This window comes from Hemicordylus capensis, chromosome 4 (genome assembly GCF_027244095.1).
Source record: "Hemicordylus capensis ecotype Gifberg chromosome 4, rHemCap1.1.pri, whole genome shotgun sequence".
Lineage (NCBI taxonomy): Eukaryota > Metazoa > Chordata > Lepidosauria > Squamata > Cordylidae > Hemicordylus > Hemicordylus capensis.
In genome coordinates, this window is record NC_069660.1 from 203,668,074 (window position 1) to 203,695,996 (window position 27,923).

Sequence of the window (27,923 nt, forward strand, 5' to 3'; positions counted from 1 at the left end):
CCTGTTTAAAATGTACACATGAATGCACACGGCACTTTCTCCTTACATGAAGTGCCCTGATGCTGAGGGACCAGGAGATTTGGGATGTCGTGTGGGGAACTGCAGGGTGGTGGGAGGCAAAGAACTCACTGTTCCCCTTGTAGTTTTTAGGTATCCTTCCCTGCAACACCCCACACTGTACTGCAATCATTGCTGAGGGTCCCTGACCCTCAGCAAAAGCTTTGGGGGGGGAGGGGCTTAGGGACATTTAGTGAAGTGGAGGGGGTGGGAAATGTGCTGCCTGCTGCTGCATGTTGTGGCAGCAGTGCTCTGGATGCTACCCAGTGAGGAAATTGGGAATTATTTACACACATTGCTTGAAAATATTTCCATGCATTCCTGCCCATTAGCAGAGCTGTCTCTTTTAAAAAATATTGTTCTATGCATCTTCACTTCTGATTAGTACACCATAGCTAGCTTCTGTAACACATACAAAAAAATCTGTTCCCAATAGGTTTGCTTTGCAGTGCTCTCTTGGGTAGCTGGCATGGGCTACACCAGTGTAGCAAAAGTTCTAGCAGCGGGGTTGTTTTCGGGAACCTTATAAACCTTGTGATGGTCTTCCTCCCTGTAGTTTTTGTCAAGGTTATACTGAGTCTTGGCAACCTCTCTCTTAAACTCCTGTACTCTTCGAATGGTGAAAACGCAAACCACAGCACTTGGGAAATAGAGGCAAGCAGCCACAAGGCCAAAGAGAGCCACGGAAGCGTCCCCACCTTGCACACCACAGTTCATCCATGTATACCCTCGCCTTGCATATAGACGCTCTCTCCTTTTGCACACATCAGTCGAATTGATTTGAATGACAAAGTGGAGGTAGAGGCCTACGGCTGCTATGTAGCCAAGGCAAGCTAGGATGTCAAAAACACATTCTGTGATGAGCACCCGGACGGAGAGACGATAAACGGGCTTTACCCCGGTGATGAGGAAGAGAAGCGTAAGGCACAGCATTGTGAGGCAGAAGGCTACTCCCCCGTACACACAGGGAGCTCTCATCTGGTTGTACTGCATGTCCAGGTCCCTTGCTTCTTTGAGCTCAACCCCTTCAAATGGACTGTACATTGAATCAATGTTGAAGGAGCCCAAACCTCCCATTGTTGTGAAACCTGAAATGGAGGCCTGGGCTGCTCCTACACAGATCAGCACCAAAATGTTGACTGTAATTTCAACAAACTGCAAGATACCTGCAGAAAGGAAGGAAGGAAGGGGAAAGGTGAGTGTTTGCTAATAAATCCACAGCCCTCAACTATGCCTTCTGGCATTACAGAGCGATTTCTGTTCCCAAACACGCATGAATACGAATACGACAAATATTTGTATACTGCTTTTCAACAAAGAAATCCCAAAGCTTTATACCTATTATGTTGATTCAGAGCCTTGGTCCATGTAGCTCAGTATTTTCTACACTAACAGCAACTCTTCAGGATTCAGATGCAAGTGTCCCCCAGAACTGCTAGGAATTGAGCTTGACCGACAGCCCGACCTCGTGCAAATCGTTCCAATCATTAAAACAGCATGGCAGCTCCATAGATATGATTCATAGCACTGCCATGTCTCAGGCCCCAATTGTGTGGTAAACTGTTCCTGGCCTCTGCTGCTTTAAACTAAACATGAGAGAATCGCATGATTGAATGCTGCCCCCACACACTATGCAGCTAGACAATTAGCTGTCACAGAGAAGGATTCTAGCCTAGCCTTCTACCTGACATGCTAATTTTCTCTGTGTAAAGGATTTGTTTCTCATGGAAAACTACTCAAGCATAGAGTCTTGTACTTGCAATCTTGTACCTGCAGCTTTTTTTGTCATGTAATGAGCTGGGCTTCACACTTAGAGCAACTTCTGCGTAAACATTTTAAAGCAAAAAGTTTTCTGTTATGACAACAGGATAAAGAGTGAATGTGGACAGTCATGTGACGACTGAAATAATCATAGGGTAGCATGGCCATTTGAAGCCTCCAGCTTAGTGTGACCAACATGAATTAGACTCCTTTCCTCACAGTATTTGAATGGGATAGAAACTGCCATGAGATTTTCATGAATCCCCAAAAGGGTTAAATCCCTTTGAAGTCATCCTGTGGAAACCATGCCTTTGCTTCTGTTTATCACAGGGGTGTAACTATAATAGGGCAAGGGGAGACAGTTGTCTGGGGGCCCCCAGAGGCAAGTCACATGACTGACTCCCCCAGCCACACACCCGCCCAGGCTTCCTTCAGTTGTATTCATCCTCCAAAATTGATGTGAGTGTTAAGACCTGGAGCTACCAGAACAGCATGTCTTTCTCTAGTACCTTTAAATGATTTGCATCGTCCACAATTTACAAAACCTTTTAAAAAATAATTTAGGATGTTCTATTGTGGCACATAGGTTACTACACACACACACACACACACACTTTACTATGCATTTTGTTACCACTATTCAGCCTCATTTAAGATTTCTTTACTTCATGAGCTGAGATTCAGTGAGGGGGGCATTTTAAAATCTTGTCTCTGGGCCCATTCCAACCTTGCTACACCCCTGGTTTATCACTTAACTTTGTAAAAGTGTTCTTCATATGAGGGCTATACAAGACCCAGTCTGTAAAAAATTCCCTCAGTTTTTATGCTATAGAGGAGAGCAGGCACTAAGGAAGTTCAATGAAATGGCACACTCTTCATTCTGTGCAACAATTGTTAAGTTTTGCTCCTGGTTTGAAGCAAATACAAGACATTTTGAAGGAGAAAAGGAACCGCTATTCGGTTTATAAACAACGCTTAGACATTGAAGACTATCTGAAATAACCAAACTTTACATAGCAGTTTCAGCACATTTAGTACACAACCCCCGATCCTCTCATCAGCTGGAAGGATTAAAAGCATTCCAGTGACTTGCAGTGGAGCAGATTAAACAACCAGGATGCATGGAAAAACCTTCTGAAGTCATTTCAGCAAGTTTTCCAAAAGCATTTTGGTGGAGTTAATTATCTCTGCCAGGAGCTGACTCGGTAACCGTTGGGAATCCAAATGAATCCAAATATTATGGTCCAAATGCTGAGCCACTTTTGCCAAACAATGACAAACAGGACTGAGCCCAGTTGGCCTCAGTTCTTTTAGAGGATGTTCATACTACTTATTTTTGGATTTATCTGCCAAAAGAAAATAATGGAAGTAGTTGCAAGGAGAGTGTTACAGTTAAGACACCTGCTTCTGTATTGAAGCAGTATTTATTTTACTCTGTCTTGTGAATTTGCACCTCACCTCTTCATAAAATTGTCCAAGGAAGTGGAAATAAACTTATGGGGAAACTGAGGGCATGATATTCCCCAAATAGTACAGTGCCATGCCTAAAAGGCTAAACCTCCATGAGGCTAAACAGAGCCCTGTTTATCACCACTAACGTGCACAGAGTCCTTTCATAGCTCTATCCAGACCTACTGGTCTACACACAAATTACTCAGGTGCCAACTAATTTCCTCTGTGCCCAAAGTGTGGACAGGGCTCTGTGGGTACCAGGAGTCAAAATCGACTTGATGGCACACTTTACCTTTTTACCAAAGGGGGGATGAATGAGGATATGGGAGATACCCACAGCCCTCCTGTTCCTTGAACTGCCATAGCTGCTGTCCTATGAGCATGCCATGAGGGAGGGAGAACAAGTTTGTGGAAATGCCTTCAAGGACAGCCCTGGATCCCACACACAAGGAAGGGTTGTGCCCCAATTCTGCAGAGTTCAGTGTGCTAATTTAAAGCAGGCAGTCTTCACAGAGAAGCTGTCCCGACAATAATTTACTCATCTTCTTCAATATGTTTGAACGTTATCTCAGAAATTAGAGTTAATGTGTTAAGTTTGGTCTATGTGATAAGCTTTTGATGAAGAAATGTGATAGCTGAAAGAGCAAACACTAAAGCTTTTGAATAATAACTACCTTAATGGGAATCTTTATTTCATGCACACCCTGTATCAGTCAAAAGTTGCAGCCTGATCATTTTCAAAATTAATAAATTAGGACTTGTGTGCTAAGAGGCTAGATTGCAGGAGATCTTCCCTTTCCCCAAAAAATCATGCCCTATTCTCCACTAGAGATTGATCTGAGGCCTCATGGACATGTTCCACACCTACAGCTATCACTGGTGCTGACATGCTGCTTTCATTAGCAGTAGAATCCAGTTCAGCCCCCATAATGATGTATAAGTTCTTTATGCCTCAATAACTGGACAGTTTTCAATCCAGTTGTAAAAAGTGTCAATTCATCTGAATGTAGTGACCATGTGCGCTGTGCACAAAAACACCATCTTTTTTAATTCGCTGGGTGGATGATCCTTCTTAATATAAGAAACATTCCTCTGTACACTTCACCTTATGTGGCTTATTTTTATCTGTCTATTTTTCTCCAGCATTTCAGAGCTCCATGAGGCTCTAAAAGTACATAACAATAGTAATTTAAAATCTCAATTAAAGCAATAAGAGGTAATTAAATCCATATGAACCGGAACAAACAAGGTCAAACAGTGATGCACCCAGGCACTTCTCTAAATAAAAGGAGAAAAATGTTTGACTAAACTTCTGCTAAATAGCAGAAGAAATTTGTCTAGGTAGGCTTTCATTTCCTTATGGCTTGGAAAAGTTAGATGGTCCTAAGGAAAAACAGCATGCCTGGAATGAAAAACACTGACAAGCTTTTTGGGAATGTGTCTCCTGGAAAGTCAGTAACATCTAGACAAATTAGTTGTCCACATAAGAACAACCCTGCTGGATCGAGCCCAAGGCCCATCTAGTCCAGCATCCTGTTTCACACAGCGGCCCACCAGATGCCACTGGAAGCCTACAGCAGGAGTTGAGGGCATGCTCTCTCTCCTGCTGTTACTCCCCTGCAACTGGTATTCAGAGGTATCCTGCCTTTGAGGCTGAAAGTGGCGTATAGCCTCAGACTAGCAGCCGTTGATAGACCTGTACTCCATGAAGTTATCCAAACCCCTCTTAAAGCCATCCAGGCTGTTGGCTGTCATCACATCTTGTGACAGAGAGTTCCACAAGTTGATTATGCATTGTGTTTAAAAGTACTTCCTTTTGTTGGTCCTTGGCAGTCAATTTCATGGGATGACCCCTGGTTCTAGTGCTTTGCAAGAGGGAGAAAAATTTCTCCCTATCAACATTCTCCACACACCATGCATGATTTTATAGACCTCTATCATGTCTCCCCTCAGTCGTCTTTTTTCTAAAGTAAAAAGCCCCAGGTGCTTTAGCCTTGCCTCATAAGAAAGGTGCTCTATGCCCCTGACCATCTTGGTTCCCCTCTTCTGCACCTTTTCCAGTTCTACAATGTCCTCCTTTAGGTGTGGTGACTGGAACTGCACGCAGTACTCCAAGTGTGGCCGCACCACAGCTTTGTATAAGGGCATTATAATATTAGCAGTTTTATTTTCAATCCCCTTCCTAATGATCCCTAGCATTTAATTGGCCTTTTTTCACAGCTGCCGCACATTGAGTTGACACTTTCAAAGTTGACTCTTATCTTCACATGCAAGACGACAAAATGGCTGTAGACATTTATTTTAAGTTCTAACAATGGCTATGAACAAATCAGCCTGTTGTAAGAAGTAATACTAACTGCTTAACTGTTAGCCACCAGGGGGCAGATTAAGATCAGCAAACATCCACCTACTGTGAACACTCAGCTGCTGCTGAGCCCAACAACCTGATTTCTCAACAAGGGACTCTTACAATCTGTACCTTCTGCAAGTAACTGATGGAATGCACCTGAGTTTCTCCTTTTTTTCCTCCTGTGTAAGAAGCTTGCTAAACCAGTCCTTTACTTCCTTTACTAGCTGCTGCTAAGTGAAGGTAGAAAATTGTTTCTTGGAGCAACTGCAGACATTTTACTTTAAAAAGTAATGCTTAAAAACTGGGTCACATCCATTTAGTCTCATCCCCAGATGCTTGCTTGTATTTGTTCCATGTGTTGTGCTGTCCCCAATCTGTCGGGCCAGTTCCCATAAGTCCCTAGGGCTTGTGACCCATAACACTTCTCGGGATCAGAAGCCTTAAGCAGTGCACCTACCAACCAGACTCAAACTCCTCCCTTAGATGCACTTAGATGCACTTAGATGTTTTTATGATCATATACATGCTGTTGAATCTAAGGAAAGGGGATTCAGGTTAGACAGGTTTGCAAGACTGATCCTGGCGTTACTGAGAAGGGTGGGTACAGTAGCCTATGCTCCCACAGTCAACAGCCTCCCTTTGACCATCCCACATTGCCTGTAACATCCGCAAACACCTATTAAACACTTGGCTGCGTCTGGTCACATCACAAGAAAAAAAATGTAAGCCAGCTTCACATTTTATGTGATGGGCACATTTTCCTACAAGCATGCAGAAGAGTGACACTTGCATCTTAAACAAAAAAAAGCAGCCATGTGAATCAGGGCAGAGTGACAGGGCTATGCATACAGGTTCAATAAACTCAGACCCAAGAATACAGAAATTAGTTGACATCCAAGGTCTCTGCTATTGCCCCAGCAGGCTTAGTTCTCATTTCAAATAACTGCTGTTTGCTTCCAACCATTCCTGTCCTCCATTACCTTTTTAGTTATCAAGTTACCAATTACAGGAAAGGAAGAATACAGGGCAAGAAGATCTGTGAGTCTACCAGGTAAGTGGCAAGTCAGTATACTGCTCCTATCCTGTGATCTTAATCACTAATTGGAGGAAAGGGGGCTCAATGGATGACCCATTTCCATTTCTTCCCACTGTGAACTTCATCTCAGGTCTCTGGAGATCTAAGGGTTCCTACTTTGCTTGTTTACCTGTTTTTTTACTCTCGTCTCTGCTCATAAGAAAACAAGAACATATGCAGCTGACATATACCCAGTCAGACCATTGGTCCATCTAGCTCACTATTGTCCTACCCAGACTGGCAGCAGTTTCTTCAAGGTTGCAGGCAGGAGTCTCTCAGCCCTATCCTGGAGATGCCAGGGAGGGAACTTGGAACATGTTCTTCCCAGAGCAGTGCCAGCCCCTGAGGGGGATTTCTTACAGTGCTCACACATTCATATGCAACCAGGGTGGTCCTTGCTTAGCAAAGGGGACAATTCATGCTTGCTACCACAAGACGAGTTCTCCTCCTCAGTCTACGTCAACTTATCTCCATGCTCCTGATCCCTAAATAGAGCATTGCAAAATGCATATGACCATCAGCATTACTTACTCCCCAAATCATTGTGAAATCCAGTGAGGTCCAGACCTTCAGTTTTTTATGGTGGGAATCATTTGCCATGGGCAGCATCTGCCCACATTTCACCACAATACATCATCTCCTCCCCTTGGCCACCATGACTCTTGCCCTCCTATCCAAAACGGATAAGACTGAGAATCAGGAGCATTGTAGTAAGAGGAAAGTTGCTCCCATTCTCCAAGCAAAGCAATCATCCTTACACTGCTCATGGCTGTTTGCCCATGGAGGAGGTGGTTTCCGGAAGGGCTTTAACCCCTTTTTGGCCCAAGGACTTATGGACTCAGCAGTGAAAAAGAGGGAGAGCATTTCTTTCCCAAAGGACATGCATGGAGGGAGTGAGGTCTCTGCACCAGATGCACTAAGGTGTTCTTTGTCTTATTACAGCTATTCTGTTGAGAGACAGCAAATGCTAAGGCTGTTCTCACGAGCAGCCCAACACAGGTTAAGGTCAGAGATGGGTTAGGCTGCTTGTGTGCACTGCCGGGATCCATGCAGATCCTGGTGCTGCCTGCCCACGTCACCCCACTTCAAAGCCGAGCCTTTAGCTGAGGTTAAGGGATATCCAGAGGCGAAGAAAATGAGTCCCGGCCTCTGATGCATGGTGCAGCGTGGATCGTCTAGGAGCATAAGCTGCGATCCCAGCAGCATTTTCCAGATCGTCTAGGAGGAAGATGAGTTGGACCCTGCCTTCCACCCTATCCGCCCACGCTATCGTGAGGACAGCCTCACTGTGTTACACTAGAATGTATTTATTTCTAGAATTAAAGGAGAAATAAAGAGGCTATCATCATGAACGTGTGGGTGTGCGGGGAAGGCAGGGTCCACTCAGCTCCCCCCTAGATGATCTGGAACAGGCTACTTACTGGGGCTGCAGCTCACACTCTCCGATGATCCTTTTTTTGTTTTTAAGTTTTTAAATGCTTTTATTAGTATTATAAGTAAAAACAGAAGGGTTGCGTCTCTGAGAGTCCAACAAAACCATACAAGTTTACATACAAGATCTTGTCCATCAAAAAACCCCATAAGAATACAATAATATTAATTGTGTCTAAAAGATCTAATACTAGGCATCAATAGCCATCAATAAAGAATCTTGAACCCCTCAAGGAAAAATCCCCCCAACCTAATTGATCATCATACAGTCAAGCAGTCTAAAGAGGAGAGAACCAACCCAGCCATGACACACAAAATATAAGTAATGTAAATAATTCAAGCACAGAACCAGACATCCTCAGTGCTCTGCCGTATGGGCTCCCCACAAAATACCCACAAACTCAAAAGTGTTGTTAAATATTAATGACTAGTTTCTATATTCTATAGGAGAGAATATGATTTTTCTCGCTCCAGTTTTGTCCTTCATCTGATTTAAAACCTGTATAAATAAAAATAAGAAAACCTAAAATTTATTCAAAAACTTTCATTTGGTGAATTAAATGAATCTCAGGCTTAAGACAAGAACCTCTGCAGCAGGCTTCACCAGCAAAATGCTATAAAGTTCAGTTACGCCTATCTTCCCACTTGAATTTCAATGCTATAAATAACAGATGAAGGAATCTAAACAAAATTCATGAATTCAATCCTGCTAATAAGAATGCTAAAAAATATATGTAATTTTAAATGTATCTCAAATATATGTCTTAAATATGTAACTTTAAATATGCATCAATGCACTTTACAATACCAATAAAATAAATGGGGAGGATCCCTCAGGCAGAACATAGGCTGGTTATGCATGATTCTGTGCCCGGACCACACCGTAGATCACTCCCAGATTATCCATGCTGCTCCATGCAGCTCAGATTGTTTGTGGCCAGGACTCGTTTCCCCAGTCTCTGGATATCCCTCAATGCACTGCATGACAAGTGAGGTGCATGAGATGGGTGCTCTAGGCAGGCTGAAAGCAGCCCAAGCACACACACACAAACACACACACACACACACAAACACACACACACTCCTGGCGTAAGGGTTAAGGTTGTGCTCGTGCCCTTAACCTTGGCTAAAGGCTGGGATCTGTCTCTATCCCGGTGTTGCCACATCAGCAGCCTAACCCAGGCTAAGCTGCCCTCACCTTATAGGGTAGGTAAACCTACACATTATAAATTGCATTTCCCTGCTGTAAAAAAAAAATAAAATAAAGGGGAGGGGAGCTATCTCTGTTTATGTTTTATGCAACTGCTTGTGAAGCCATGTACTCTGTTACAGATTTAGATATAGAGTACATGGCTTCATAAACAGTTGCATAAAGCATATATGCACAATGATAACCAATAGTGTGTTAATGTTGGGCCAACATCTGTATCAGTTGTTAAAGGTAAAGATAAAGTGTGCCGTCGAGTTAGTGTCAACTCCTGGTGTATCAGCTGTACTCTTACGTAAATAGGAGACACCCACTAACCCCAAACAATCTGAGATTACCAAAAATAATAAACCTGATGTTGGTTTCATTAAAGATGGTAAGACCAATAAAGGACATCACTTCTGCTTTAAGCTGCTGTTCCAGTCTGAGAAAGTTCAATAAAGACCCAGACATGCCATAACAATAGTTATAATATTCGTTCCCACCATGATTTTTATCAGCATCAAAACACATCCTTGATTCAGAGAGAATCAACAATGATGCTGTGTGTTGCTGTGTGTGTGACTGGTATAGATAAGGAATCCGGAGAATTCTAAAGGAAAACTCCAAAGCTTCTTTGTGTCCAAGCCTTGGTCCTGAGGCAGGCTCCTAGAGGAGCTGTTCTCAGAGGAGCAAAGGAATGACGCCTCTCTTATGAGCTGGGCCAAACAGGGCAGTTCTTATACAGAAATCTGCTGCAGTGGGAGTGGGGGGGATCTGCCTAGAGACGTCTGGGTTGGGTGGTATAAAAATGTAATAAATATGATTATATTTCATGCATCTGAGGAGAGATCTATGAAAGAGCAGGGCGGTCATGTGAGCCCTGCATGGGCATGGCTGGGGGGAGTGCTGGGATGACGGTGAGCGGAGGAGGAGCAGGTATGGACCTGCTCTCATCCACTTGAAAGGGGCTATGTAAGCCCTTGGCTTTAAAGGGATGTGCCCCGTGATCATGCTTCAGCACATCTCCACTATTTAAAGCTATTTGCTTGCCAAATATTTGGTAGATCAATCCCCCCAGTTTACAGGTAGACCGTCAAAGGTGAGATCAACAAGGCCTATAGCAACTTTGTTAGGGAAATGAATTGGAACAGACAAAAAGAAAGATGTGAGCAAAAGCCGCACGAAAAGATGCTGAGTGGTGGGACACCAGACTTAGTAAAGAGGCTGCATCTTAGATGAAGGGAGATTATTTACAGCACTTAAAAACAAAATGAAAACATTAGAGATAAATCACTCAGTGACTGGGGGAGTGGGTTATCAGTGTCTGTAAGCAAATTGATGTTGAATCAGCTGCCTGTTTGCTCATCATTAGTGAAGTATGCCATGTTGCGGGTGAGGGAAGGGATATAGAGGTGTGTTGTTTTTTTTACAAAAGTCTTGTTAATTTCCTAGATCTGGTTTTGTGAACAAAGCCTGCAAGATATGCTCCTATTTCCCACAATAGGGCACAAGCCATGGTAAGTTCTCCTGGCGGCTAACATTTGTTTCTTCAGGCATTGCATAGGAACCCTACCTGTTTGACTGTGCTTAGAGTTTCTTGCCAAGGTGCAAGACTCCAACTCACATGACAACCCGAGTCCTTCATAGATCTCTCTTCAGATGCATGAAATACAATCATTATATTTATTAAATTTTTATACCACCTAACCCAGATGACTCTAGGCAGTTCACATGAATATTATGATATTATGAGATATTATATAATGAATTGTGAAAGATGATGCAGAAAAGGCTCCCATGTGTTTTCCTTTATAGCAATGCAATTGCCTTCCCTTGGAGCCCTTTCACAGGTAAAGGATTGAGGACGCTAACTCACAGATGTGAATTAGAGAAAGTGGATAGAGAGAAATTCTTCTCCCTCTCACATAACACTAGAACCAGGGGCCATCCCATGAAACTGATTGCCACGAAATTTAGGACCAACAAATAGAAGTACTTTTTCACACAATGCACAATCAACTTGTGGAATTCTCTGCCATGAGATGTAGTGACAGCCAACAACCTGGATGGCTTTAAGAGGGGTCTGGATAACTTCATGGAGGAGAGGTCTATCAATGGCTACCAGTCGGAGGGTTATAGGCCACCTCTAGCCTCCTAGGCAGGATACCTCTGAGTACCAGTTGTAGGGGAGTAATAGCAGGAGAGAGGGCATGCCCTCAACTCCTGCCTGTGGGCTTCCCAGCAGCATCTGGTGGGCCACTGTGAGAAACAGGATGCTGGACTAGATGGGCCTTGGGCCTGATCCAGCAGGGCTATTCTTATGTTCACTCTCTTAAATGGGGTTAGGAGAACTGGTCGACTAGCTTGGGCTGGCAGAGTGCGGGGCTCCCGACTGGCTTTGGGGAGGGGAGGGGCTCCCCATAATGCACTGTGTACTCACGCAGTGCATTATGGGAGCTCTGGGGGTTGGGGTGATGTGGGGCAACACATTCTGGCACCCTGACGCTCTGAGCTACTGGCAGAAGCTGGCAATCGTCTGGGCGCCCGATCTGATCACCGAACCAACATCTGTGGGGAGGTAAGTTTTTTTTAAGGTTTCCTCCCTGCTGACCCTGTAGTTCTTTCTCACTGATCATATTGAATATAATTATTCCCCGCCCTCACCCTGCTGTAGTCTAATGACAAAAAACACTTTCTTTAAAATATCCTGAAAAGGAACCTCATTTTTTGTATGTATGTATGTCCTCCACCATTACCACAACTCTTGATAAGGAAGGAGACTGTTAACATCTTCTGGGGAAAAACCAATGGTATTACAGGTATGTAAATAGTTATCAGGTGCTAGAAGAAGTCAATAAGAGGTTTTCTGGTTTCTCTCCTGATGGGCAACACCTATTTGCCTTGGGTTACTTAACTGACACATTTCCAAAATAAACTAAAATCAACCAGGCCATTCTAAGTGATTTGAAAAGCATTGTGCTTAAGAATTAGCATTTCCACTGACAGAAGCTAGGTCAACCTAAACTCTCTTCACACATTATGTTCAACACTAGTACAACTAGTGTACAGTGTGTACAGGTACAATTATTCACGTGTTGTTTTGCAGTACACTTCCTATGTGTACTATGAATTTGAGGAAGCCTGTACAAAGGCTCACTTTTAAAATGAATGCAGGTACAGTCATCCATACAAATGAACGTACATGTGTACAGACATCTGTAGGCATGTACAATAGGGCTCTAGGGCAGAGTTTTTTAACCTTGGGCCCCCAGATGTTGTTGGACTACAACTCCCAGAATCCCCAGCCACAAAGGCGATGACTGAGGATTCTGGGAGTTGTAGTCCAACAACATCTGGGGGCCCAAGGTTAAGAAACCCTGCTCTAGAGAAACCACTATACAGAAAGTTTAACTATGGAACAGTGAAACATTTGACACTTTCCAAGTCCTTTGAGCCAGGCATGTAGGGGGCGGGGGGGACAATTATTTCTGGGCCGAGGAGCCATCGGGACACCCCCTCATTCCCCCATCTTCATTACCCCTTCCCTCCTGCCACTGAGGCTTGGCATGTTTTCCTGTGCCAGTCACACCCCTTCCCCCTATGCCAGCATGCTGACACAGAGGACGTGGCCCGTGTTGGGCATGAACGCGTGACCTCTCGCCTTCTCCAGCCAGCAAGCACTTTGTTTACTGACTGGATGCTTCCTTTTTGTCCCTCGTGAACCTCAGGCTGGCCACTGCTACACTAGCTATATGAATTCCAAAATAGTAGTCTCCAGAATAGCATCCATGCAGAGGCCCAGTTGGGACCATGATACAGAGGTAGGGGACATTTAATCCTTTACCCCAGGGCTGTTCAACTTCGGCCCTCCTGCAGATGTTGGCCTACAGTTCCCATAATCCCTGGCTATTGACCACTGTGGCTAGGGATTATGGGAGTTGTAGTTCAAAAACAGCTAGGGGACCTATGTTGAGCAGGACTGCTTTACCCACTGTGTCATTTTCCTAACAAATATACTCCCCCAAAATGATTATGGACACAATTTGCAACAGCAGCACTTTGGGAACCCATAGCAACTTTGGGGGATGTTTTTGGTGGGGAAATAGAATGACGGTAAACAAACTCCCCATCTCTACTCAGGGTCCCAATTGTCCTCTGCATGGGTGCTATCTTCTATCTATATCTTTAATTCTCTAACACGTGCCCGCGGCTAACCCACGGCATGTGCGGCAGCTCTCGCAAGAGTTGGGAGAGCTGCCGGATAGCCACAGGATGGGCTAGAGAAAAAATATGGCGGTGGCAGCCGCCGGCCGAAGAAGGCGGTGCTGGCCGGCCAGCTGCGGGCAGTCAAGGCAGTTGCCTGACCAGCTGGCAGGCAAGCAGCCAAGAAACGACAGTTGGCACAATATAAGAAGATGGGGCGGGAAAGAAGGCAGCGGCTGCGGGCAGGGGGAGAAGAAGATGGGCAGGTGGAAAAATGCGGTGGGAACGAGCAAGCAAAAAAGCGGTGACGGAAGGGTGGGGGGGAGGAAGTGGTGGCGAACTAGGGGTGCAGATGCTCTCTGTTGGATCAGCTAGTTTTAGAGTAAAATTAAGCCACCTAACTAGATGGCGGTGTCTAGTTTGGCCCTTTGACCCTGCCAATACAATATTAGCTAAGTACAATGCTAGCTAGAGTTAGGGCTAAAGCCCTTTTCAGATGTGATGGGCTCAAGCAGCACTTGTGCTTCTAGTGCTGAAAGTGGGTAGGATACCAAGTCCTGCCCTGGTGCTGCCACTCCTTCCCGCCAGCTGCCTGCTCATGGCTGCAGCTCCATTTGTGTGAAGAGGGCAATGCCATACCTGTGGTGGCTGATGTGTCTGTGAGTGGCAGCCCCAAGCAATCCAGGCTACAGCTCACAGAAGCACTGGCTATTAGGGTCACGGCGCTGCCCTCTTTACAAAAATGGAGCCATAACCATGAGCATGCCGGCTGGAAGGGGTGAGTGACAGCACTGAGGCAGGCCTTTCTACCTGCTTTTGGTGCTGTTAACCATGAGCACTGCTGAAAGCATAATGTCTGAACAGGGCTTAAGCTGGCCAAAACTAACATGTTCCACTGGTTTCTATGGAAATTAGTGCTGAACAGGGCTGTAGTGACAATTGAACAAGGGGGACAAATGTGTCGGGGCCATGGGGGGGGCAGGGGGGCTGGGTTACAGCTTGCTCTTTGCTCTCCCCTTTGCACCTCTCTGAAGAAGATGGAGTGCAGTGGCCACTGGAGATGACTAATATTCAGCTAAATGTATACATTAAACTTACAATTATTATGCTGCATCATCAGCTACTGGGTTTCTGTGGGGGTGGGGCACAGCAAGACAAGAATGGGGTTGGTTGACAGTCTAAACAAAACAAGGCAGAGGTGCAGCATGTATACGTTTCATATTCATAAATTACAGTCTTCTTAAATTACAGTCTCCAGTGCTTGTTAACTTCTATATGAAACTGCTGGGAGAAATCATCAGGAGATTTGGCGCAGGGTTTTTATCGGTTTGCTGAAGGCACCCAAATCTATTTCTCCATATCAGAATCAGGCAGAGGTATAACTTCCCTAAATCCCTGCCAGGAGGCGGTAATGTGCTAGATGAGGGATAAACTGAGACTGAATCAAAATAAGACAGAGATACTTATAAGGCGGGGTTGGAACTCAGGAGACAACTTTGATTTGCCTGTCCTGGACGGGGCTACACTCCCTCACAAGGAACAGATATGGAGTCTGGGAGTGCTTCTGGATCCAAATCTCTCTGTGTGTCCCAGGTTGAGGCAGTGGCCAGAAGTGCTTTCTATCAGCTTTGGCTGACACGCCAGCTATGTCCATTTCTTGAGATAAATGACTTCAGAACAGTAGTGCATATGCTGGTAAACTCAAAACTTGATTACTGCAATGTGCTCTATGTGGGACTGCCCTTGTACATAGTTAGGAAACTGCAATTGGTGCAAAATGTGTCAGCCAGTTTGGTCTCTGGATCATTTCAAAGATACCACGTTACTCCTATATTAAAAGAACTACACTGGCTACCAATATGTTTTGGGGCAAAATACAAAGTGCTGGATATAACCTACAAAGCCCTAAACAGCTTAGGCCTGGGTTATTTAAGAGAATATATTTTTTGTTATGACCCCCCACCCACCCACTGAGATTCTTTGGAGAGGTCCACCTGCAGTTGCCACTAGTTCGTCTAGTGGCTACAGGGACAGGCCTTCTCTTTTGCCACCCTTAGGCTTTGGAATGACATTTCCTGCCGAAAAAAGACCATTTATAAAAAAAGAGCCTTAAGACATATTTATTCATTCAAGCTTTTTAACTAGAATTGTCATTTTAAACTTTTAATGCTTTGTTTGTTATAAACCTCCCAGAGATGTGAGGTTGGGGCGGTGTACAAATATACTAAATAAATAAATATTCACATAGCTAGTGTGTTTTCCTGCTTCTAGGTTTTCCTGGTACCTGGAAGCACTACAAACACTGCAACAGCACTGCATAATTTGTTCTCAGATTTTTTTTGATCACAGACTTTGTGTTAGTTTGTTTTTAAAGACAGAAAGCTGGGTATTTAGGGCACAAAGTTCACATATAGAAAGTGAAGCGCTTATCTTGGGTCAGTGTGATCTCTGTTCCAATTAGTTTAAATATTTTTATTAGATTTCTGGCGATGCGAGAAGTTTTTAAGCACACATGAATTCATGCTGGTTTATTAATGCATGAGCATACCCCAGGGGAGGGGAAAAATCATTTTATAGCGTTTTCCTAATTTTATTTGCTGATGGAATTCAATTTAGTCACTGGGTAATCTGCAAATGGCAAGTGCCCTTGTTGAGGCAAATACTTTGGACGCCAGAAACAGAGAGCAGCCACAGTCGGGGAAGCTAGGGCCAAAGTTGGAAATGTACTTCCTTGATAATGCAAGCTCCTTGCTGAAATATAACATAAGGCAGTAAATATTTCTGGGGGCTGAATGAACAATTTTGGAGCACTGCAGCGCCGCTGAGGCTAAGTGGAGATTAGGGGTGTGTACGGAACCGTGGAGCTGCGGTCCGGCACTGGGGTGGGGGGTTCCATTAAGGGGGGGGGCTTTACTTACCCCTCCCGCTCTTTCCACCTTTGGCACCGTAGTTATTGTAAAAATCCGGTGGCAGGATCTCTCCTTGCCGCCCACTTCAATCGACGATGGCTCCTCCTCTGGTAAACAATCAGGCGGCAGGATACCTCCCTGCCGCCCCCTTGAAGCCCCCTTCAATGCCGCCCCCTTCAATTTGCGTGGGCTTCTTAAAGACTTTTGCAGCCTGCTGGCAGGGAAGGGGGTGGGAGGAAATCTCTCTGCCGCCCGTTTCTAAAGAGCGAGCAGTCAGGGCGGCAATGAAGGGGGTGGCATTGAAGGGGGATTGAAGGGGGCTTCAAGGGGGCGGCAGGGAGGTATCCTGCCACCCGATTGTTTACCAGAGGAGGAGCCATCGTCGATTGAAGCGGGCGGCAAGGAGAGATCCTGCCGTCGGATTTTTACAATAACTACGGTGCCAGAGTGAGGAAAACGCGGGAGGGGTAAGTAAAGCCCCCCCCGCCCTTAATGGAACCCCCCACCCTACCCTTCCGAACCCCGAACCGCCCATGTCCGGACCGGTCTGGAGGCCAGTAGAATGGCCTCTGAACCGGTCCGTGCACATCCCTAGTTGAGATTGGGGCCCAGATGGCTGACCATTGGGAGCATCATGTCAGAGGAGTTTTTGGAAGCTCAAATAGCATACATGTACCACTAACTAATGCAGCTGGGCAGCTACTGCACACTTAGAAAATATAAAAAATTGTTGCTTTAATACCTCATGGAGGTCATTGCCAATCTCTGGTTTGGTGCTGCCGGTGCACCAAGGGTGCCGGTCAGTGCAGGGAACTTCAAGCAGCAGGAGGCTTGTGCAGAAGAATCCTCCTGTTGCAGACAGTCAGCTGACACCCAAGGGCCAATCCAGAAAGATGGGGAGACTGTGACTGGCCTAAGGTCACTCAGTGAGATTCACAGCCAAGGGGGCGCGATTTGAACCCTGGCTCCCCAGGCATAGCCACATGCTGCTACTAATGTTTTTGGGGGAAGGGACCAGTGGTTCAGCATCTGCTTTGCCTGCAGAAGGTTCAATGCTTGGCATCTCCTGGTAGGGTTGGGAGAGACTTCTGCCTGAAACCTTGGAGAGCCACTGGCAGTCAGTGTAGACAATACTGAGCTAGATAGACCAGTGGTCTCACTCAGTATGAGGCAGCTTCCTATGTACTACTACACTACAAATACTTATAAACAACTTTTCAACCATACCTCAAAGCCGTATACCTAAAAAAATAAAATAAAAAATAAGATGGATTCCTGTCGCCAAAGAGCTCACAATCTAAAAAGAAACATAAAGTAAACACCAGCAACCACCACCACTGGAGGGATGTTGTGATGGGGTTGGATAGGGCCAGTTGCTCTCCCCTACGAAATATAAGAGATTCACCATTTTAAGGTGCTTCTTCACCCAGTTAGCTCTAGTCCTGCACCAATCTGCATCTTCTCTAGTTTGGCCTAAATTCAGATAATTCTAGACATGAGCCTAATTTAGGCCATTCACCTTTTGTGCTGCTCCCAACCCTTCGCCAACCCCACTGATTATAAAGCTTTCAGCTCTTCTGGCTTCCCTCAGTCAGGGCAAGATGCCAATGAATTTTCCCTCGGCACTGTCGATCTATTGTTCTTCAGCTTGTCTGCCTGTTTTGTGAGAGACTTCTGCCTGCGGTTTTCTGCCTGCTGTTGATTCTCAGCACCCGATAGGTTGCAAAGAAAGCTGGCTAATGTGGGGGGGGGGGATTATGTCCTCTGACACTCTTGATTACTTTCCGCTGAAGAAAAAAGAGCAGAGATCTCCCACATCACATCTAGTTAAGCCTAGAGCAATGGTTGAGGGTCACTTACTAGATCTCAGGGGAGAAACTGGGCAGCACCTACCTGTGGGGAAAAGTGCCCAAAATCTGACAATGCCTATGGAACCTTTGATGTTTATGACCATGTGCTTGTTAACCCAGCCAGTGTGTTTGAACTTGGATTAACCACAGACTAGTCCAGCCCTAGACTTAGATTGGACTGGAAGGGCAAAGAATGTTCTGGAAAAAAGGAAAGCAATCTGTTTGCTTTATGCAGGGAAACAAACTAAAACAGGATATGAAGCCCTGCTTGGGTTAAGCATTTTCTGCATCCTGAGTTTCATTCTTAAAGGCCCCTGATCCTCTAACAACTACACAACAGCTTGTACATTTGACTTATGTTAACAAAGTACCCATTTACTGTAAAGTTAGTTTTGGTTGTCACAAACAAACTCATTCCAAGTCAGAACGTAATTCTCTGCAATATTTTTTCTATTTTAAAATGGAATCTCTCCAGACTCATAATATGCCCTGAAGACTATTTTTATTTTTCTGTCAAATTATTGAAAAAGAGTCACACTTTGTTCTTACCTCCCACCTCTTACGCATACTGAAGTGTACTCATTCTATCAATATGTTCTAATAGAAAGTAGTGTTTAGATGTGTACTTGTCTTTAGCAAGCTATTAAAGGCCCTCTTTTTTGCAATTCTGACTTTTTCAAAATGGAATACAATACACCAATTTTTCTTTTTTCTTTTTTAAAGGATGGGTTGAAGAATCTAAAAATTATACTGAGAAGTTGTGCAAATTCTGAGACCATCTCATCAAGTTCAGGGGTCCATCTTTAAGCTCTTGTTTCTATACATGCAGTTGCTGGAAGAATTGACTGGGGAAATGAATTTAGGAGATGGGCAGGGTTTTTTCAGATAGAGCAGTAGCCATTTTTAAATGCACTGTAGAATAACTGCAGGCATGTGAAGATCTGTTACTATATGACTGGATGCTGTTGAATAGATTAAAGCAAGTTTTACCCATAATCTCAAATCTGTCTAGCTACAAGCTAGAGCAAGAAAGTCCTGTTTTTGTTCCAAAGAATAAAACAAGCTAAGTATTACGATTACCATCCATTCCCCAAATAACAGATTAAGCAAAAACTTTGTCTCCTTGAGTCACTATATATGTATGTGAAAATCTGCTGCTATTTAAACCATTATCATTGTCTATTTGATAGACTGGTTTTTTTCTCAGGTGTTCTCTTTTGTAAGTAAGTGTTCACATCTGTTTACAAAATGGATTTGGCTTCAAGTGACGAATTTAAATTACTTCATCTCTTTCTGTTCTTTGTTCAGCTGGAAGAAGAGTTTAGGAAAGCTGAAACTTTGGGAAGAAGAGTTTAGTGAAAGCTGAAACCTTTGATTCTAGTCCCTGACAAAAGATTGGCCTGTGTTATTTCTCTTTGACCCAAGTCACCAGTGTTTGTGAACCAAAGGATATGAGTAATGAAAGAAGAATGAAACATTTGCATACCTCTTGTGGAGCACAGGTTTGAGCATTTATCAGAAGAGTTCTCTTTTGGAGGATAAAATGGTGATGAGGAATCAACATGTCCATTAGTTGATGCTGGGTGTTTTTGGTAAGGGTCTGTAAAACCTGTGGAAGATCCTGAATGTTCAGTATAAAGTGTTCCTTGTGATGACCTACAATTGGAAATGGAAACAGAGTTGACACTCTAGAGGTAGGTGTGTGCTCACATGATGGTATTTCTAAGGAACAAAGATTACCTAGAATTGACTTCTATTAACTACTGAAATGCTCCTGTTTACTCAGAACATGACAGTTTGGAAAAATCGGGGCTTTGCACTTGAGAGAAAAAAGTGCCCCAAGGTACCTATATCAACAGCAATTATTGGTACTATATCATCCCTTCCACAACAGCTATTATTCTTGCACCAAAGTCACCACAGTTACTACTGCCCTGAAAATCTGTTTTAAAAACTTGGTGCATTGCTGTCCATAACTCTACTGGAATGTTATTGGTTTTCATTTAGTATTTATTTGTGTTGGTCATTGACCAAAATAAAGATTTGATTGATTGATTGATTTAGTATTTAAGATTTCTTATGCCTTCATCTCAGCCAACATTCACCGATTCATTGAATTTGACAGTCCTGACTCTTCTACATTAATCTTCACAAATTCACCATGATCCACAAATACTAATTACTATGCTCTTGTATACTAGCCACATTGTCAGCAGTTCTGAGAGACACCTATTTTGTCTTTAGTATCACCACCCTTTAATGAAGATGTATATAGGAAGTGACTGAATCAATTGTTTATACTCATAGCTACTAAGAAGTGTTAGTCTGGCTGGTTAGTTGCTTTTTTGGTGTCTTTGACCTTTAGGTGTTCTCTGTGTGTGCGCGAATCCTGAGCAGCTGTACAACATAAACTCTGTGATTTATAAGTCCTTCCACTAACCAGAAAGCAATTCCTTGGATACCAGCAATGCAGCTGTCTCTTTTTAACAAGCTACTCGCCAGAAAAGCGGATGTTCTGCAAACCGAGAATGACAGCCATTGCAAATAACATATTCACTGTTCATGTTGGTTGGCTGGCGTTCCAGGAGAATGTTGATGTCTCCTCTTTAGCGACAAGACAGAGTTTCTGCAAGGCTTCTGAAACAGTGTCCCTTCTAATTTTTCTCTATTTGCTGCTGCTGCCATTGTTTTTTTAGCCTGTTTTCATGCTTTAGGATTATGTGGTCCTATTAATGAGTTGTGTTAATCTTATAAGCTACTGCAAGTGCAAGGAGAAGAGGAGTCGCTCAGTGGTATACATCTGCCTTGCTTGCAGAAGGTCCCAGGTTCAATCCCCAGAAACTCCAGTTAGGGCCAAGAAAGACCTTGAAACCCTGGATACCTACTGCCATTCAGTGTAGACAATACTGAGGTAGATGGACCGACAGCCTAATTAGGTTCCTGCATGCAACCTTGGAGAAGCTGCTGCCAGTCTGTGAAGACAATACTGAGCTAGATGGACCAATGGTCTGGCTCAGTATACGGCAGCTTCCTAGGTTTAAGGCAGGTTCATATGAGAGGTAATATATGAACAACACATCAGGTGACAGGAAAATTACTCAAAGTAGTCCCACTGAAATTAAAAGGAAAAGTTATTTGGAGTAATTTCCCTCATGTCAGGCACAGAAGCCATCATGACCAGGTGGGCGGGGAAGACTAGGTGAACTCACCTTCCCCACCCCCAGACGAGCACTGGACCCTTGCTGGGAGCACAGACTGCCCTCCCAGACGATGTGTGCTGCATGCTGCAGCATGGAGCTCTGGAGGCTGGGACAATGCATGATACACACGATGCATTGGAGGATTCCACCAGGAATGGGGTGTTCTAGGTGCCCATCTCTGTGTCGGCTGGGACTGAACATAGCCCCAGCAAACACATGATCCCAGAGCCTGCGTGAAGGCTCGCTCGGGCCCTTAACCTTGGCTAAGAACTGGGTTTGAAAGTGGGGCTAGGCAGTGCTGCCCCGCTGGGATCAGGTCCAATCCCAGCAGTTCTTGTGTGCAGCCTAACCCAGGTAGGGCTTCCCTAGCCTGGGTTAGGGTGCATGTGAGAATAGCCTTAGAGTTTGGCTCTTACAGCCCATGCACCATTTCCCATCATCCACACTATTTTTCTTCCCTAGTTCCCAGCAATACCTTTTTCACAGGTTGCTTAATTTTGAGGTTGTAGTGTAGTTTGGACCACAGAAAACAATGACTTGTGACCCACACTTTAGGAAACCCTGAACCCTGAAACTTTGGAAGCCCACCACCAAGACATACAAAAGTGTCTGCATTCCCCAATTTTAGGAACTTGCCATTATTTTGGCTGCAAACCATTGCTTTGTCTTCTTCCAAGTTATTATTTTTATTATTATTATTTTACATTTTATATCCCGCTCTTCCTCCAAGGAGCCCAGAGCAGTGTACTACATACTTGTGTTTCTCTTCACAACAACCCTGTGAAGTAGATTAGGCTGAGAGAGAAGTGACTGGCCCAGAGTCACCCAGCTAGTATCATGGCTGAATGGGGATTTGAACTCGGGTCTCTCCAGTCCTAGTCCAGCACTCTAACTACTACACCACGCTGGCTTCAATTGCATATTAACAGCTTCTATATCCACCCCCCAGCCACTACTGAACCTTGTCCCAATGTGCAATGTCAGTGTTGCTATCAAAGTTTAGCCCACTGCATCAGAACTATTGATGCTGGGATGATAAGGCACACCACTTTCTTGTACCAGTAAGGAACCACTTCTCATAATTAAGGCACACTGGCAGAAACCTATGAAAAGGAGCGAACAAAGCCCACAGACAAATACTATATAGAGTCTTGCAACCTAACCATTTGGCCATAATGTGCTTATGTTTCACAAGATTATCCATACTGTCCTGGAATCTTGGAAACCCAAGATATTTTCAAACCATTTCAAGAATTATCTTAGATTTATTTATCAGATGTAACTTAAGAAATAGATGGAAAATTACAGTTGTTCCATTGCCCCATAAGTTTATTTGAATAGCTCAAAAGGTATCTGTTACAAAAACCTTCATGCCCCTTCGGTTTCTCATACCCATGGCATACATTCCTCAATAGCATCACAGACTATCAAAGATGATGGTCTTTAAACTCTTCTGCACTGACTGATGAAGTGCAGCTATGCATACAGCCGAAACATTCCTAAACGTTACAGAGCTGGAGGGCATATCAACATTACAAATGTGTCTCTCTTTTATACAAATGTAACTGTCATGGTTTCCCCCAGATAATCCTGGCAACTGCAGTTTGGCAAGGGTGCTGGGTCTACATTCCATAGAGACAGGGGCGTAGCTGGATTGGAGTGGGCCCTGGGGGGAAAAGTGAAGATGGGTCCCTTTCCACCCACACCTCCAGAGAGGTGCAAGGGGAAGAGCAAAGAGCAAGCTGTCAGCCAGCCACTGCCTCACTCAGAAGCCCAGGGACATCTGTCCCCGCTGTTCAACTGTAGCTATGCCCCTCCACCATCCGTTTCCCTTGGTTCTGCAGAGGGACAACCTGCGTCATGTCTCATCTTTTGCAGTGGTGAGTACTCCACAGTATGGGCCACAGATTTCTCCCTTAGTGGCACCCACTATGTATGGCTCTCCCTAGTGGGGTGTGATCAGGCCCCGTACTGTTTATTTTCCATTGATGGGTTAAACCCCTTTTCAGAAACTTTCCTGCAAGTAGATCCAGGTTTTAATGGCTATGCTATTTCTAACTGGGATTTTTATCTGGTTGTGTCTATGTAGATGTGTTGCGGTCTTATTGTGATTTATGGTTAAATACTTCTTTCATAAGCAGCTTTTGGTGCTGTGGGCAGGGCAAATTCCATTGAGTACTAATCTGAACACCTCTACCCCTTACACAGATGACAACAATGAGGAATGTTCAGCACAAACTCTGCCAAAAGCTTTTGCATGAGGGTGGGTTGAGTTGGGTTGGGTTATCTCATCTCTATTAGGGATGTGCATGGAACCAGTTCAGAGGCCCAACGTGCATGTGAGCAAGTGCACTGTGCGTGTGCATGTGCACTGGGTACTTCCTTTAACTTCTGGCTGAGAAGGACACAGGGGCGGCAGGGAGGTACGCTGCCACCCCAACGGGGACTTATTCAATGGAGCGCTGGTGGGGGAAATGTGGTGGGAGGGGGAGAGGTAAGGGCACCCTCCCCCACCCTTAAAGGTATGCCCCCTGCCTCTGAACCACCCCCACCGGTTCCGTGCACATCCCTAATCTCTATTGCAGGATACTACAGCATTGCCCTCTTACTTTAGCAGAAAATGCTCTGCCTCTGCAGCAGCCGCAGAGCGGGACTGCTAGGGGCCTGTGTGCGGCTGCTGCCATGGGCCCACTGAACCCGACCCTGCATCTGATGTCAGATGCTGGGCTAGCCACACCCCTCACATCTGACATCAGACACAGGGGTGTGGTCTGGCAGAACGGAGCCTTGAGGCTCCGTTCGGGACCGGGAGTTGCAGTTTAACTCCCGAAGGGGCCACGCGGCTCCTTCGGCAGTTAAACTAAGGCTGGCGCTGCTTTCACAGCAAAAGGCGGGGAAGAGCCGCTCCTGGGCTTTTAACTTCTGAAGCGGTTGCACGGCGCCTTCAGGAGCTATTTAGGCTGGCGCTGCGTTCGCAGTGCGCAGCCAGGAGCAGCTCTTCCCTGCCTTTTCAGGGAAGAGCTGCTCCTGGTTGGCGTTGCAAAAGCAGCACCAGCCTTAGTTTAGCTCCCGAAGGGGCTGACGTCAGATGCGGGGGGCGTGTCGGGGCCGCGAGACGCAGCTCCTGACTGGGCGGCGGCCTGGGTTCTTTGAACCCATTGGCTCAATGGTGGCTCCGCCCCTGCTCTGTAGATGACGGTGCCAGCAGTGACTGAAGCACTCTTGCTTTTTCCTAGACCTCAGCTCCTGCCAGTCACCACTTCCACTGTCCCCAGAATGTCCCATTCCATTCCATTCCATTCCATTCCATCAATCCATTCCATTCTTAGCACATCCTGGAGGAAAATCACAGTGGCTGGTAAGCACTGACCACCAGGAAAAGCAGCAGCATTTAAGCACTGCCATCACTTATAGAGGTGCATCATTTTCAGTTAAAGCAAGTGGCTGCTGCCACCATCTACAATAAAAGGTAACTCACCCCCATGCCAAAACTTCCAGCACATTTCATGGGACACCCTGAAACTACTCATTTGCTTTCCCCCAACCCCCAACCATGCACTGAAGAAAAATTTATTTTGCTAAATTTATTCAGCATTGATTCAATTTCATATAATAAAGTTTAATTTCATACTTGGGCCCCCATGATCTGTGGTGGATGCTCCCCTTGTGGGTTGGCCCTCTCCAATCAATCAAATTTCCTTTTAAAAGGCTCTCATCCTGTGTATATTTTACTGGAAAGTATGTTCCACTGTGTGCAGTAAGGCTTATGACACACTTGGGGTTGCAGCCTTGGTCACTTCCAGCAATATCAGTGCAATCCTAACTTCAAAGTAGGACTGCTGAAAAAGGGGTTGGAGTTGTAACCATGGGGACAATGAGTAATTTAAAAAACAACAACAACCAGAATCCACTGTTAAGTATGGAGAAATGTTACACAGAAGAGAATATAGATTAGTTCACTCCCCCTGTCCCATATCTTTTTAAAACTCACATTCCAGTTGATGGGTATGATTTCCTACTTCTTTCTTCAGTATAGATGTTGGAGCTGGGGCTCTCCCTGTGTCTGTATTCTTTATCTCGATGAGGTCTGTCCAAATGAGACATCTTGTTCGTCTTGATGAAGTTATCTGCCAGAGCAGGAAACACAGACTTACTTATCTATCTTATCTGTCTTATGATTTAAGCTTTTGCATGACTGACATTCAGAGGTGCACCTAGGTAATTTTGGACCTAAAGACCATTGAAGCCCCCCTGCCAGCTGCACGTTAAGCATCATTCCCCTGCACGCACACACCCCGTGACACACGCAGTATTTTTTACACATGGGTTCTTGAGGGCACAAGCAGCAGTTGGATGCACAGGGATGCAAGAATATAAAAGGTAAAGGTAAAGTTGTGCTGTCGAGTTGGTGTCGACTCCTGGTGATATATTTATGAAAATATGTATCAGCAGAAACATTTCAATATGCATCTTAACATATTCCCATCCCACATATTTCTTTCCCCACCCCCACCCCCTCTGTCTATAAAGCACCTGGCACAGGTCATAATCTGAGCTGTATCAGAAGGGCGGTATACAAATCAAATCAAATCAAATCAAATCAAATCAAATAAATAAACAATCACACTTGGCTGCCTAGTGCAGTACGGGACAGAGGACACCATCCAGGACAGATTTGGGGGTCCCCAGGGGGTGTGGAGGTCCTGGACTTTGGCCCTGAAGTCCAGGGGTAAGAGCACCACTGCTAACATTTTCAAAATAAATGTACACCTATTTGTAACCGAGACAATGGTGATATATATATGGGGGTGGGGGAGTTCATGATATGCAAGCAAGTTTCAACTTGCATTTTTAAAGCTTGCAGTGTAGTATGTGTTACAGTCAAGATGTTCAGCTTGGCAGAATATAAACAAAGCTGTCTGCAGTATGTATGTATGTATGTACGTATGTATTGTTAAATTTATATACTGCCTTTCATTAAAAACAATCCCAAGGTGGTTTACAAAAGTTAAAAAACATATAATATAAATGACAATTAAAAGTATTAAGCTAAAAATATGAAAACAAATCCAATTTAAAACATATACTATACAAACACAAAAACTGTACATGGATGGAGTATGGAGAGGTTAGGAAACTGGTAAGGCAAAGAAATACAACACAGAGAAAATTCCAGTCCCAGGTGAGGCCGTATCTTCCCAAATGCCTCAGGCAGCATGGCAAGGCACCATACCTCACTGCCATGGTGCACAAAGTGTGTTGTGCATCAAATCCCTCCATTACCCCGCCCTCAATCTCTCCACTTGCCCCATATCTGGAGGAGGTATCAGCCTCTTCCTCCTCTTCCCACTCAGCTCCCTACCATCCCTAAACGTCCGGCTCCCTATCATTTGAAAAGGCAGGGGGCGGGATGGAAGAGCAGGAGGCGCCCACACCTCCTTCCTTCCACTGTGGAATAGCAACAGAGGGATGGTGGCAGGGACACGGCTGTCGCCACCAAGCAGAGGCAGCCACCCACTCTCTTGCTAATGAAGCAGTCAGTGAGGCAGACAGCTGGAGGCAGTGGGACAGTGGAGGAAGAAAAATCACCACTTCCGCCAGTCCTGCCGCAGCTGCTTCATTGTGCCTCATTATTGGGCTGACCACGTCCGGCTCTCAGGAATCAGCAAAGCAATTATCATGAGCTTGTCATGTATTTTCTCTCTGGATGGAGGAAGAAAGAGATCACATCAGCAGCATGGACTCTCCATGCTATTGGGAACTCTGTTCATTCAGAGTTTCCTGATCACAGGGAAAGATCTACACGCGGCTGTTCATGCACAGAGACCCAACCCCACCTTGTCCTCAGTGTGAAACAGTCAAGGCCAGCCAGCACAATCTCGCTTCCCGTCCACATATAGAGCAAATGCATGGAGTGTTCATAAGAAGACAGCTAGTAACACAAAGCAGCTAAAGGAACAGAGGTTTCCATAATTCTCCTTCCATCAAAAGGCTTAAACAGAATACCTAAACCTAAAAGTGAGGTAGAGTGGGCTTAGTTTAGGACCCCCTGTTCTAAATTATGTAGGCTCAGTGGTGGAGCATATGCATTTACTGGATTTACCCAAAGGGACCATATAACACCAATTTTGAAAGAAATGCACTGGCTGCCGATATTATTTTTTAACATTTCTATACCATTTCTATTACATTTCAGATATGTTTCTGAGTGAAATACAAAGCGCTGGTTATTACCTATAAAGCCCTCAACACCTTGGGTCCAGGGTATTTAAGAGAGTGCCTTCTTTGTCATGAACCCTGTCGCCTATTAAGATCATCTGCAGAGGTCCCCGCCGACTCGTTTGGTGGTGACTCAGGGCTGGGCCTTCTCTGTGGCTGCCCCAAGGCTTTGGAATGCACTCCCTGCTGAAATAAGAGCATCTCCTTCTCTGTTTGCTTTTAGGAGG

The 27,923-nt window shown here is 44.8% G+C and overlaps 1 protein-coding gene across 1 annotated transcript in view; it reads right to left on the bottom strand.

Moving 5' to 3' along the window:
• Positions 1-365: 365 nt before the first annotated feature.
• LOC128324511 (MARVEL domain-containing protein 3-like) overlaps positions 366-27,923 on the bottom strand; it is a 28,612-nt gene continuing 1,054 nt past the window's right edge. Inside the window, exons 2-4 of the mRNA XM_053249181.1 lie at positions 25,469-25,604; positions 19,764-19,933; positions 366-1,223 (exon numbers count right to left, since the gene is read on the bottom strand). Coding sequence (XP_053105156.1) covers positions 532-1,223; positions 19,764-19,933; positions 25,469-25,581 — 975 coding nt within the window. The 5' untranslated portion in view covers positions 25,582-25,604 and the 3' untranslated portion in view covers positions 366-531. The remainder of the gene's footprint in view (positions 1,224-19,763; positions 19,934-25,468; positions 25,605-27,923) is intronic.